This window comes from Tachysurus fulvidraco, chromosome 22, assembly GCF_022655615.1.
Source record: "Tachysurus fulvidraco isolate hzauxx_2018 chromosome 22, HZAU_PFXX_2.0, whole genome shotgun sequence".
In the NCBI taxonomy this organism is placed as follows: Eukaryota; Metazoa; Chordata; class Actinopteri; order Siluriformes; family Bagridae; genus Tachysurus; species Tachysurus fulvidraco.
The window spans coordinates 15,346,026-15,361,085 of record NC_062539.1 but is presented as its reverse complement, the minus strand read 5'-3'; the positions used below and the strand labels follow the sequence as shown (position 1 = coordinate 15,361,085).

At 43.3% G+C, this 15,060-nt stretch overlaps 1 protein-coding gene across 8 annotated transcripts in view; it reads left to right on the top strand.

Moving 5' to 3' along the window:
• bbs9 (Bardet-Biedl syndrome 9) overlaps positions 1 to 15,060 on the top strand; it is a 112,114-nt gene that overhangs the window by 56,142 nt on the left and 40,912 nt on the right. For 7 of the 8 annotated variants that reach the window (XM_027142658.2, XM_027142655.2, XM_027142659.2 and 4 more), the window contains 3 exons: positions 202 to 384; positions 5,353 to 5,587; positions 11,958 to 12,083. In XM_027142658.2, coding sequence (XP_026998459.2) covers positions 202 to 384; positions 5,353 to 5,587; positions 11,958 to 12,083 — 544 coding nt within the window. The remainder of the gene's footprint in view (positions 1 to 201; positions 385 to 5,352; positions 5,588 to 11,957; positions 12,084 to 15,060) is intronic. The other variant, XM_047806180.1, reaches the window with a different exon arrangement.

The window sequence follows — 15,060 nt, the reverse complement described above, 5'->3', positions numbered from 1 at the left end:
GTGAACGGAGTGCAAAACCTGCTGCACGTAAGGTTAAATCCAGTGCCTGCACCTTCCGTTACCTCCCACAGGAGTCTCCAGTTCGAGCCTGGAATGAAGCATTTGGACATTTATGATGTTAAGCTGATGAAGTCAATATGAATGGAGATGTATTGACTCAGATTTCTCTTTCTCTTTCTCGTTCTCTTTTCTTTTTGTCAGGTGATAGCGTTGGCGGATGCCGCGGAGGAGAATCGAGCTTGTTTGGTGCAGGCCTTCTCCAGGCTACGCAGCGCCACACATCTGCTCATCCTTCTGGTCTCTCTTTGGCAAGGACTCGGCATCGATCAGATCGCTATACTGGAGGCGACGCTGCTGCCGCTACTGCAGGATACACCACAACTGGTGAGGACACACAAGCTGCATCTGAAATCAGCATAAACGTGTAGCTTGAATACAGTCCAGACGTACTACAGCTGCCATGTTGGCACAATAACTGCAATTTTGTTTCCTTCCATAAACCTGTTTTTTCATATTTAAGCCATTTACTTGGTTTTGTTATATAAGTAAGCTTTAACCACAAGGAACAATGTTTAATAACAATAATACTAGGTATAATACACGTTGCACTGCTCTCTGCACCGCTCTCTGCACCAGTCGCATTGCATTATGGGATAGCACAGTGTGCATGAGATCCATACATCAGAATCTCAGTAGGAGCAGCAGACCATACGAGTATTTCTCACCTTGTCTAAGAATTAAGACATAAGACTATTTTGGGGAGCTCATTTTTGCCTACAATAAAATATATTAGTAGGGATGTGCAGATGTAGCATCACATTTCACTGTGCTTCAATATTTGTGGCCCAGATGTAAGGAATTAATATACACCAGCCAGCCAATCAAAATGGGTATCTATCCAGTAAAGTAAAAAAAAAAACAAAAAAAAAAAACAAAACTTGGGTTTATATACACACACACACACACACACACACACACACACACACACACACACACACACACACGCATATATATATGGGTTATAGGCAGACAAACAGGCAGGTGATTGGACCAATCAGATAAGTCAGACAGAATGACCAATAGACAGTAAGTGTGAGTTGAGTTCTATAGCAATGTATTTATAAATATATATATATGTGTATATATATATATATATATATATATATATATATATATAATTACATTGCTATATTAGTAGGGTATATATATATATATATATATGTATGTATGTATGTATGTATATATATATGTGTATATATATATATATATAGTTACATTGCTATAGAACTCAACTCACACACACACACACACACACACACACACACGCAGAGCAGGTAGCAATCCAAAAAGCTGTGCTTCTGGCACTGCTAATGTTACTGCTAGCTATTGTGCGACTGTACTAAAAGAACACCCACACATTGTAACTCTCTCCTCTAAGTACCCTATTTCGGGCAGTGCCCTTGACCTCGCAGGCCCCAAAGTGTAAATGCTGGGTGACGCTGCTAAAAGCCGCCCAATTGTTTGTGCTCTTTAGGAACAGCATCAGTGTGTGTGTGTGTTGTGTGTGTGTGACTGATTTGATCCATTCCATAAACGAGCACATTGAAAGCAGCAGACCCATGAGCACTGACAGATCGAAGAGAGAAAGTGTGTATGTATTTTCTGCTTTTATTGACCGTTGAGGAATAAAGCATTTAAATTGACTACGTGTACTGAGGAATTTGCCATTAAGTGACATTTTAAAACAGAAGAACACGGTGAAGGTTTATTTCATAACTCAGTCAGAATTGCTGTCCTGTATCGTCTGTTCTGGCGAACGGCAGACGTCAGACCTACAAACTAACATGAATTAAGTGCAGCATGCATATAGACAGACAGACAGACAGACAGACAGGCACCTATCAGATAAGTCAGACAGAATGACCAATAGACAGTAAGTTAGACAAGCATATGGATCAACAGACAGTGACCGATAGACAGACTAAAAGTCAGACAAACCGACGGACAGACAGATGGACAGGAAGACAAATAGGCCAATCAAGGCAGAGTGACAGGCAAAGAAGAACAGAAAACTTAACAGTGGGTTAATAACTAATAATTAAGAACTGAATTAGGGGTTTAGCTTAATAATAAAAATAAGAACATTTGAAACAATAATAACAAAATTCCTAAAGACAGTCTTAGACAGACCTCATCTGGAAAGCAAAAATGAAAGTGACGTGACATACGGCTAAGTACAGTGACCCATACTCAGAATTTGTTCTCTTCATTTAACCCATTCAAAGTGCACACACACAGCAGTGAACACACACACACACACACACACACACAGAGCAGTGGGCAGCCATTTATGCTGCGGCACCCAGGGAGCAGTTGGGGGCTTGCTCAAGGGCACCTCAGTTGTGGCCGCCGGACTGAGACTCGAACCCACAACCTTAGGGTTTTGTTGAATTTTCTAGAGGGCGTTCCAAGATCTGCTGCATTGCTCCTTTTCGGTTATCAGTTAACTGACCTTCTGTTCAGCAAACACTCAGGGCTAAGCTCAGGGCTAATCGCAGCTACAGGCGTCACTGCAAAAGGCTGCAGAACGTAAGCTTCTTCCCTAGACAGGTGGCATGCACACACAAAAACACTGGAGCATTCCAGGACTGTAATTTGCAGCAAAGCTATATAAGCCTACATCTAAAGCAGTACAGTGTCCTCATTTGAATGGGTGTTCTACTTTTAGAGCAATTCCATATATACGTACATGGCCTGCTATATTTATATACCACTCCTCCGTGCATGCCACTTGTGTGAACTAATGCAGGCAATGACAATTACCACCAATTACAGCCAATTACTGGGGAATCCTTTTTATAACGCAAACCACACAACAAACAACAAGGTAGCGTCGTCCTTTCCTTCGCTATTTCTGGTTGCTTGCCGGACACGCTTTATCGTCAACGACAAGAGGAAGGGAATAGCGAGCAAGCCGTAAAAAAAAGAGTTAAAGATCGAAACCAAACACGCTACTTGAAAAGGAAAACGAGTTTATGGATAGCCGCAGTGTCGGTTAGTGGAGTGTAAACATAGTAGTTTAGATGGTGACAGAGGCAAGGTATATACAAGAGAAAGTTTGGTTTCTATAGTTACCACTTATGCTGTGTGTGTGAGAGAGAGAGAGAGAGAGAGAGAGAGCAAGTGAATGAGTCATGGAACAGACCCAGATAGAATCAGTAAACCAAGCCAGCCACTCACTAATGACACGTATCATGAGCTTTCTCTCTCGCTCCCTCTCATTTCCTGGTCCACCTTCATGTTCTTAACTCAAGCAAATCGTATCGGCGTATGTATGTCAGGTCAGCACACACACACACACTTTCCCCATCGCCCACCCGGAGCCACGGTCACCGTGTTCATTTTTAGACCCTCTTATCTTCCAAAGCAAATAATCCCGAGTAAGCCACCGCCACTGGAATTCCAGCAATGCACTCGGGCATGAGGAAGGCACTCAGGTTTTACTCACCTGTGACCAACTTACCTGAGAACCTAACCTCCCAGCAACACACATGCGTTGCACACAACGTTTGTAGAGAAACATTGTACAGATTAAACCATGGAGGTTTTCTACATTCCCTGGGTTCCGAAAAACTCTCTCTCAGTGAGATGGTAGCTAAATCTCATCTCGTACTTTCGTCTCTTTTTCTCGCTCTCTCACTCTTTCTCTCTCTTCCCTCCCCTCTGGCTGTAAATGGCTCTCCCCTGTCATCATCATTACAGGACTGATTACCTGTCATTAGGGTTCATTAAGGGCTATCTGGATGGCGGCAGGGGACAGTGCAGCCCTGCCCTGCCTGTCAACACTCGGGTTCATCTGCCATCTCTTGGGGAGTCTTGGACACACACACACACAGACACACACATTCAGTCATGCATAAGACTTTTCATCCAGCCTGTCCACAAACCCCCTCCTGAAATTTTTCCAGATGCGATTATCCTCTTTTTTTCTTTTGAGATTCCACTTGGCATTACATCACATTCCAAAGGGTTTAAATACTGACACCAAAAAAAAAAAAAAAATGTAAACCTCCTCCAGTCAGTTCATGTTCTCGTAAGTATTTTTTGAGCATAGCGAAATTCTTTTAAATATAAAAATATACAATAGAACTAACAAACAGACACAAAAAAAACAAACCGGGGCTGGTTTTATCATCGACTAATAGCACAGCGCTGATTCATTCTTGATCCTGATTGGCCAGAAGACAGATCACGGGTTTATATCAGTGCGCTCATTCTAATCATTATCGTTATGGTTTTCAAGCAACTTTTGGAAGAGGTCTCCACTATGAGGGCTTTGGAACAGCTTTTACATTTACATTTACAGCATTTAACAGATGCCCTTATCCAGAGCAACTTACATTTTTATCTCTTTTTTTTATACTGAGCAATTGAGGGTGAAGGGCCTTGCTAAGGGGCCCAGCAGTGGCAGCTTGGTTGACGTAGGAATCAAACTCACAACCTTCTGAATGGTAGCCTAACACCTTAACGACTATGTTACCACATCCCATAGCTTTTAGACTCACTGAAACAACAATCGCTTTTGTTATTAACTTCAGCAACGAGAAGCATAAGATAAGATGCTGGGAAAGGCAAGACTTTGTCACAGCTATATGATGTGTCTTTCTTTAATAAATGTATTGAAAAAAATGTATTAGTTGGCAAACTAATTAGTTGTCATTGCAGTGGTTTAATATATACATACATAATAAAACCCCCAGCAGGATATGCACTTTTTGGGTAGTACTACCTCTATATAATTGATTATTTTCCAAGAACAACATCCTACCAAGTGTTTTATTCCTTACATAACTGCAGTACAGTTCAGCTTTAAGAGGTGGGACCTGGATTTTTCTTGTTTAAGATCGCCACGGCATTACGTTTGAGACAAATATTTAAATCAAAGATTTAACATGCGAAGGTGTCATTTGCTAGCTACATTACATTACTCTCAGCTCCTGAAGCACATTTTGTCTAGGTGGAATAAAGGGAACACTGTGTTTTTTTTTCTTTTCTTTATTTTCCTTTGAGTTGAGGATGATGTAATGAATTTTTTTTCTTTTTCATAATGCCAAAATTCCTCTAGTCCCATCTGCAACTGTCTCCTGGATCGAATGCATTACTACAGCTCTGCCACTAGGGGCACTATGTAATCAAAGTTTATCCCTTACTATAGAAAAGTCAATTTTAGCTATCACTCTGATTAAACCTAAATTAAAAGTGAATTACTGCCTGACTGCTGACATCAAAGGTGCAATACTTTGTTAGTCTGAGAGTCTAGCATTTCTACCTCTTTCTTTCTCTTTCCCTCAGGGCTGGGAGGAGAGCGTGGACGCAGCTGTGTCTCATCTCTTGAGAACGTGTCTGTCGAGAAGTCCTAAAGATCAAGCCATTAGCCTGAGTACATCCCAGCTGAGCATGCCCAAAGATACTTCACGCCTCAAGAAACACATCATGCTACTCTGCGATCGCATTGGCAAGGGAGGCCGTCTGTCCGTGTCCTCCGAAGCCAACGCTCCGACACCTGTTATGATGCCAGGTCAGAACCGTGAGTGTATATGCATGTGGAAAAAAAAATCTAGTGCGATTAAGTCATTTGCGATTCACTTTCACTTGTCTTTGACTCCAAGAATGTCCTGTTTTAAAATTTAAGAGCTTCCGACGGATGCTGTTAAAGACAGCGTTTCATTGATCAGTGTGTTTATTGTCTGGCTGTTTGCTTCTGCATACCTTCAAGGCTCCAGGCCCTCATCAGGGCCCATCAGGACAGAGGCTCCTACGCATCATTAAACATCAACAATAGGACCCAGTGGGGGCCGAAGAAGCCTCCTGTAATCCACTGCTTTCCTAAAGCACCCTAATTCTGCCCTACCAGCCATCCACCACAACCCACCCACCCCTGACACACGCCTTCATGTCAACGAGCAGAGAACCGCTCATTCTTCTCCTTTCTAGGCTGTCAAGTACATGCCATTTTTGGCCATATTACAGAAACGAGTGTGTGAATCAAGACTATATGGTTTCCCGGGTATTGCCTATAATGTCCTGGCAACAGAAGCGTCTTACGTCTGAGGCCGTAAATGATGGAAAACGAAGCATTCTGACGACACTCAACACTAGTTGGAGTGGAGATGGGAATATGTTCGTGGAAACCCAACATGAAAATGTTTGGTCGCGTAGTCACACAATTTCCATCTCGGTCGGTCCGAAGGCATCGAAATGAAACTCACAAGCGTCGACACAAATCGGTTCCGTCAAGTTGACGTGTTAATCATTCCCATGAATCCGTGTGCACTCATTCTGAACCGTGTACTGGCAAAATAACATCGAATCAAGTTGGCTCCAAGCAACAGGAACAAATCGTACTGGCGACCGTGATGATGAGAACGCGTAACAACGTCACAAATCAACGAAGACCTTCCAAGAGCTGCTACTGTAAACATAAAGATGAAGTCGTCCCCAGAAGAGGCACTCATTTACTAAGCTGTATACAAACACATTGCTTTATAAATCATTTGCAGGAGCATTTACACAACAAATGCGGTTTTATAAAAGGTAGCATTAAAGGTGGACGTATTGCGTTAAAAGTTGTAAAAATATCAGCACCGTCGTGGTGGTCGCAGTTCGTTTCACGGCCGCAGACGCCACCCAGACGCAATCAACACACTTTAAGCTGCTCCACCAACACTGCTTTGCATACTGTAACTAATGTGCCTTCCACGTGCATGGCATCCCAGCGAGAATGTTTTTGCTAAAGTGATCATGTGATGTGAGCGGCAGCCCTGATTTACTTTTCCAATCTCAATCTCTCTCTCTCTCTCTCTCTCTCTCTCTCTCTCTCTCTCTCACACACACACACACACACACTCTCTCTCTTGCGCCTTCCTCACTTCCTGGCTTGGAGCCAAAACACACAGCCGGCTCCCATTCGACCTAAAGCCTGTCAGTCTGTAGATAAACAGTAATTTATTACCCGTTGCTTTTTCAACCGGCTGTGAATGCAAAGTGTTTACGTTTCCACCAACACCGGCAGCAACAGAGACCTCTCTGCCCGGTCAGGCCCCCCATTTTTAGCTCCTGTGTGTGTGTGTCGGTGTGTGTTTTCAGAGCATGGTCGCATGTTTACGTCTGTGTGCTGTGTGTGGAGTGTGGATTAAATAGCTGGCGACTTGTTGATTCTTTTTTTTTTTTTTACTTCTTACCGAGGATAATCCCAACTTCAGAAAAGGAAGAGAGGGACAGAGGGAGGGCGAGAGGTGTAGAGTAGAGAGTAGGGGTTCTGTCTGATGAGGACGCTCCAGCTTTGTGAGGAATGTACGAATGATTAAGCGAGTTAGTGTCATCGTCTTCTGCTCTCCCCTAATCTCTGCGTCTGCTGCCTCTTATCAGATCTCTTCTCCTCCCTAATATCTCTCCCTGTCTGCCTCTCTGTCTTCCTCCATCTCTCTCTCTCTCTCTCTCTGTGTTGATCTGGCTCCGTTACTTTTCCGAGACAGCTGGGACATGTAGACAGCCGATGATCTCACGCCGTCCTCCTCCATGATAGCGAGAGCTGATAGAGGGATAGAGTGTGGACGGATAGATTGGTCGGATGGAGACTTGCGGAGGAGAGTGACGAGCTGCTCTCAGCCGTCCGGTGAGCGCATTCCTTCTCCCTGATGAACTGTGTCTGTATGACACGTTGCCTCGACTCCCTGCGCTTCCTAACGCCGAGCTCGGGACACACACGCACACAAATCACACAGGCAGACCTCTCTGATTTGTCTCTTCCTGTCTTTTGTTTCTCTCTTCTCTCTCAAGATTTGTTGCTCACTCGTCCCTTTCTGTCTTTTTTAACGGATTATAAAGCCAATCCCGTTCCCTCCTGTCCCTCAAACCTACTTCCTGTATGTCTCACACTGCACCTGCCTCAGAGACTGAACGTCTCCTGAACCCTTCGCAAGAGCATAATGTCTTCCAACAGAGACATTAGGACAAAGTGCTGAGGATTTCTCAATCACTCCCCGGCCTCAGTGTTGGCTCAGACTCAGGATCGGGGTCAGGCTGAGAGCCGATCTAAACCGGCCAGCTGAATCTTTCCCTCATATTGTGTCAGGCAGTGATAGAAAGGTAAATTGGGAGGTTCAAGCTAATAGCATGACTAATCTCAACAAAAGTAAAGAAAGCTTCTAAGAACCTGACCTTCTCTGTTATCTCTCTCTTTTTTTACTGTCTACCATTCCAGTAGCTTTGGTCCTGGCCCTGTTACAGTTGCAGCTATTTTTGCTGGTGGATTGAGGACTGTGTGTGTATTCATGTAGTGCTTCAACATTTAGAAGCATTTATGTAAGGAAATGAAATAAAATACATTTCTTACGATCATACATGCTCATTAACCAACCGATTAAAAGGTAGAATGTATATCGGGTAAGGAAGGTAAAAGGAAAATAATCAACGTTATTTTCAAAGTTACTCTCCATTCATTCATACATTCATTCATTCATCTTCTACCGCTTATCCGAACTTCTCGGGTCACGGGGAGCCTGTGCCTATCTCAGGCGTCATCGGGCATCGAGGCAGGATACACCCTGGACGGAGTGCCAACCCATCGCAGGGCACACACACACTCTCATTCACTCACACACTCACACACTACGGACAATTTTCCAGAGATGCCAATCAACCTACCATGCATGTCTTTGGACCGGGGGAGGAAACCGGAGTACCCGGAGGAAACCCCCGAGGCACGGGGAGAACATGCAAACTCCACACACACAAGGTGGAGGCGGGAATCGAACCCCCGACCCTGGAGGCGTGAGGCGAACGTGCTAACCACTAAGCCACAGTGATCCCCCTAGTAACAGTAACTATGCTTCATTTATTATTATATTTTTGCTCTAAATGCAAATTAATATTTTTTTTTCTTAAATGTTTAGACATCCAGAGTAAGATCACTGATCTGTCTGTTGATCTGTAAGGAGTGTGTTGGGCTTTATTAGTAGTGTGTGTTGTAGTAGTAAGTGTAAGACCTTCTGCATCTACCCCAGTCCAGTGCATTTAGGCAGCAGATTCAAGACTTGAATTTACTGCTCTGTCCTTTATTCAGCTTCTTATACGCAGAGACCTTAAATGCATTGCGGAGTTCCTGTTCTCCACCAAGGGAGACTTTTTATACGTCCACCGAGGTGTCTTACCGTTCTGTTTTGTTTTTCCTAGGAAGCGTTTGCATTTTTTCCCACAGCTCTTCTTACGCATCGCAGCCAAAGACGTGCATTTACATATTCATGTGGCCTTTATTGCTTCATCCAGTTTGTTTGTGTGCGATTTATACGCTTTTATATTCCACTTCCAGTCCCGAGCGCAGTTATGTTCAGAGAAGACTTGTGGCCGTGTCCAACACACCTGCAAATGACTTTCACACAACACTCGACACGCTCGGCGTCCACAAAATCCTTTCTGGAAAGTTAATTATTCCACTTTACATAAGTCAGTAGGAATAAAGTTTGCGCACGTTTTAATTGCTTATCGGTCGCAGCTGTTAACCGTGACTAGAGATGATGAAGTGTGTTTTGATGCAGAGAACGACTAGTCAGGAAAAATCAGGTCTGTAGAGAACGACAGCACTTAATTCCTTTAGTCTGTCCGGCTCTCTCTCGTCATCACCTGTACGTTTTGGAGATCGTGGGTTCAAATCCCAACGACAGCACAGCTATCAGGAGATTAGAGGACCACTGAAAATTTGAGTTGAATTTTAACTAATTTTAACTAAATGTAGGATTTTTATTTTTTTTATTTTTTTCCCTATCAATCTGTTTAATGAAACTGTGAATTTGTGCATCTTGGTAAAATGTGTTGTGATACCAGAGCCAATGGCAACGTCTAATTGCAACCTTTACATCTCTTCACCTTGCAATGGAAGTTCAAATGGCGGTTCTTTTGTCTGCTTCTGCTGCTTGCATTTTCAACAGGAAGTCGTGACACGTTTGCCAGACACACACTATCTCGTCTTATGTCTGAAGTCCGATTTTTTTTTTTTTGTTTTTTTTCCTCTTGGATATGCTCCAGTGCAAAAGAGGTTTTGCCAAGGGAGGAAAGAGGAAGCATGCTGAAGAGGAGTATAAGACTGAATAATTCATGGCGGGAGATGTTACTTATGGATTCTCGGATTCAAAGTCGGTGGAAATGTGTGTGTAGAATTTTCCTGAGTGACTGAGACACTGTATTCAAGTACTGTACTACTTTTCTCAGCATTTGATGACTGTCTTTTGACCGTCATCTGTAAGCAAGCCGTCTGATCATACATCATGACTAACCGAGGTAAAGGTTATATCAAATCACTAAATGTATGATCTCATTCAGTTCTGTTTACCGCCCATTCAAATCTCAGCTATTACAGTATACAGTACATGAAACAGGCAATATAAATGCGCAATAGTAGCCTGAGGCCGTCGAGGTGTATCAGGCTCTCCGGGTGGCCAACAACACCATTCTTCTGCGTTCTCACACCAATCCCATTTTCATCCAAATACACAAACCGCCGGCTGCCGTTTCCACTCGCCGACACGGCCTTGTTATCCTAACAGGAGGGACTTGTTTCCTCCTCTTGTTGATCCAACCAAGGTAGACGGTGATCCCGACCTCTTTCATTCCGCTAGGCTGTCAGATTATAACATTGTCAAAACACCGACACGTATCCAGTTTCAAGCGTGAACCCTGGAAAAACAAAACTGTAAACGTTAGCTAAATCTAATAGCCAGCCAGCGCTGCTTGTTGAGCAGATTGCCTTTATTGAATGGGATTATCCTAATCAGCCTGGTGGAAAGGTGGGTGGATTGGGGGTTACTGTGTTCGAGGATGTAGGACGGGAAGAGAAACAACCTAAGGGATTGTAGAAAAGCTGTACGGAACACAAGGGTGCGGCACAAGGGGTTCAATTCATAAGCTCCTTCCTCAAGGGCCCCTAATGCAGGTTGATCTCTAGATAGGGAGCAGCAGACACAGTCTGGAGACTTGCTGTGCAGACAGCCAGCGGGAGTTCGATAGGCGTTGGGTTATGTACGGAGGAAGCTTCAGGATATTTTGATCCTCCAGCACATATCTATGTTAACTAGACATGTGCTATTCATCAGGTTATATATTGTACAGCATTTCTACAAGGCCAACATTTTTTTTATTTATTATTGAACGACGCTGTGCTTTTTCACTCGTTTGAGTAACGTTTAACGTTATAGGTTGTCCACGAGACAGGTTATGTCCACAAAAATAAAACAGAACTGAGAATTCCATTGTCCTGAAAATTCCAGATTAAATCGGGGGGCACAGTGTCTTAGTGGTTAGCACGTTTGCCTCACACCTCCAGGGTTGGGGGTTCGAATCCCGCCTTCGCCTTGTGTGTGTGGAGTTTGCCTGTTCTCCTCGTGCCTCGGGGGTTTCCTCCGGGTACTCCGGTTTCCTCCCCCGGTCCAAAGACATGCATGGTAGGTTGATTGGCATCTCTGGAATATTGTCCGTAGTGTGTGAGTGAATGAGAGTGTGTGTGTGCCCTGTGATGGGTTGGCACTCAGTCCAGGGTGTATCCTGCCTTGATGCCCGATGACACCTGAGATAGGCACAGGCTCCCCATGACCTGAGTAGTTTGGATGAGCAGTAGAAAATGAATGAATGAATGAATGTTATAAAACCGCTGATACAATACACATACACCGATGACCGATGACTCCTTCCCTAAATGTTAAATAATCTCCTACACCATATCACCAATTCTGTTTTTTCACACTTCCATTCATTATTAATCTCGTGTAGCGTCTGCTGTACAAGTTCTCGTGATCAAGCTGTTACTATAGAAACGATAGATTACATGAATCCATCACTAACCAGAATCTTGTATTGCTTAATGTTGCATATGCTGCTCATTAACGGTTAATCAACTCTCCTCTTAGCATGCTGCGAAGCCATCCCAGAGTCGATCGCCGAGGACGACGAAGAGGATCCAGCCCTGCAGCAGGAAGCCACCGAGAAGATCATCAAAAAGAAGCAGCCCTCAAAGAAAGCGAAAAGCAAAGCAGGTAAGCCAATCGTTTCCAGTTTTTGCTATGAAAGCGATGACCGAATTCAATCCAAAGATAGACATGAGGACTGGGAATTGAACTCGCAGCCTTGTGGTCATTAGAAGAGAATGCTAACCGCTGAGCCACCATCATACACGTCACACTGCCTAATGCCAGCGAAGGAAGAAACCCACATCTTTAGCCTCCAGCTCTTTTCTTGATGGGTGTGCCTCTGTGTGACTCTGTGGTTCTCTCTTTTTTTTTTTATGGTGTTACTTCTTCAGGCATCTCATGATCCATCTGGTTCTACTCTCTTCTCCTCTTGCCTTGCAGCCTGATTGGGCATAATCGCTGGCGAATCACAATTTTTCCACCCATTATCAAACTTGAGATTTTGCCATACCACTCCAAATCTTTTTTTTTTTTTTTTTTTTAATCAAATGAATTAAAGCTGTGTGCTTTGAATCCTTGAATCACAGCATTAGAAAAGAATTGTGTGTGTGAGAGAGTGTGTGTGAGAGTGTGTGTGTGTGAGAGAGAGAGAGAGAGAGCACAGAGAAGGATATTGTATGGTATTAAAAAAAAAAAAAAAAACGAAGGAAATGCACAGAGTGCTATTTTTTTTAAACACAATTTATTTCACATTGTGTGAGGTTAAGTGTGTGCAGGTGGTTCCATGTGTAGCTTGCGTGTGTGTTTATGCACAACGTGTGTTTATTCTGGGCAGTAATTCAAACCGTGCATCATATCGAGCATTAATACGCCGAGTGCCGTCCCGTCGGGTCTAGAAATTCTGACAAATCCTTAAAGCCGCCCTCTCTGTTTGTAGTTTGCAGTGACATCTCTCATTGGCGCATACAAGCACATGCACACACATGGCGGAATAACGTCATAATCCACTTAGAGAGTTGTTTACTTTGGTTTGGAGTCAAACTCGTGTTATGAGCAAAAGCTCTCAGTTTCTTTCACACGCCATTTGTTTTCTATAAATCACCTCTGTATTAAAAGCTCATTATTTGGCAATAGAGGTACACAGGATTTTGACACCGCATATCAACACACACGTTTACTACCATGTACCGAGTGGTGACAAATTCATTCATTCATTCATTCATTCATTCATTCATTCATTCTCTACCGCTTATCCAAACTTCTCAGGCCACGGGGAGCCTGTGCCTATCTCAGGCGTCATCGGGCATCGAGGCAGGATACACCCTGGACGGAGTGCCAACCCATCACAGGGCACACACACACTCTCATTCACTCACACACTATGGACAATTATCCAGAGATGCCAATCAACCTACCATGCATGTCTTTGGACCGGGGAGGAAACCAAAGTACCCGGAGGAAACCCGGGGAGAACATGCAAACTCCACACACACAAGGCGGAGGCGGGAATCGAACCCCCAACCCTGGAGGTGTGAGGCGAACATGCTAACCACTAAGCCACCGTGCCCACGTGACAAATTAAATGAAAACCCAAAATGACGGAAAGTTTCAATAAAGCATCTTTTAATCTATGGAAAATATGAAGAAGCTGTTTTCCAAATCCCAGTAGCTCCAGAGCGTTTTTTTATCTTCAATTGTCATATTGGCAAACAGTGACATCCTACTAATGTCGGGAAGAGAACTTCCCAGAATTCCATGACACATTCTGCAGTCATGATCGGTGCTCGATGGACTTTTAGGTTTGTGGAGTTAATCGCCCACTATGTACAGAGAAACTTATGTTTCGTTTGTGGTTAATTGGTTAGCTTTAGATAGCTGTATATAGCTGCTACAAAAAAATAAATAAAACTCGAACAGGCCACACCCACATGAGACAAACTGCAAGTAAGGCTTCTTAGGTTGAATGTAGGGTAATACGTCTTTCCAGAAATCTCCCACTGATGTTCAGATGCCTTGAGAGCTGGTGATTGATGGATGAGGGTGGGGACATCCTAGGTGAGACCATGAGCATCAGCAGGGAAATGTTTCAGAATACGATAAAGATAATGACGTGTTGTCAATTTACTGTAATGCGGTGTATTGGGGGGGGATGGGGGGGGAGACAAACAATGGTTTATATATTTGGGTCTAGTAAAATCTTCCTTTATAGTTTCAGCACAGATGTACGTGAGTGTACATGTGCAAAATCCGCAAGACTTAATGTGGTTAATCCACCCAGGCGTCGTGCCTAATGAGCAGTGGCTCGCTCGGGAGGTGGAAGAGGTTCAGAGTCACCATGTGCGATGCGTGGGGATCGTTAAGATTCTATTGCGCAGTTCTTTTCTTTCAGCAATGAGATGTGAATATATGTTATTATTGCAAATGTTTAGAATAGACAATTGCGAATAATTCACGCAAGTCAATTCTTCTCATTCTTGTAACTTTGCAAGATATCTAGCACACGAGGCCGAAACACACGGCTGCAATCTGTCCAAAGCAGGGTCATTGAGCGAGAGACAAAGTACTGAATGTGTGAATTAGGATTTGGAAGTGTATATAGAGTTTGTTACATGTTAAGTAATGAATGAATAGAAATAAATGTATAATAATGGAATTTTGGGTTGCTATATGAATGAATATGAACTCTATACTTTACAAGCACAAATATACGCAGAGGAACGGTGCCTCACCGTTTAGCAATAAAATAGCTAATAAAATGAATGTGTGTGTTTGTGTGTGTGTGTGTGTGTGTGTGTGTCTGTGTGTGTTCAGCAGCCTTTGCCCACCCAGCGATTCCAATTAAAAACTACGAAAACAAAATAAAAGGCAAAACAAACATTCAAAATCGAGTGCACTTTTTTCACAGTGATGCCAATTAGCGGCAGTGCCACACAGGTCGCAAACAATGATGCAACAAAGTAGGAATCGTTCCCAAACAGATTAAGGACAAGTTTAGATTTTGATTACAGTATGTGCTTTGCTTTAAAGACATACTGACTTTATTTTCCTTAAAGGTTAGAGCAATGCAGCAGGGGAATCAATCATACTGTCAGGTGTGCACAAA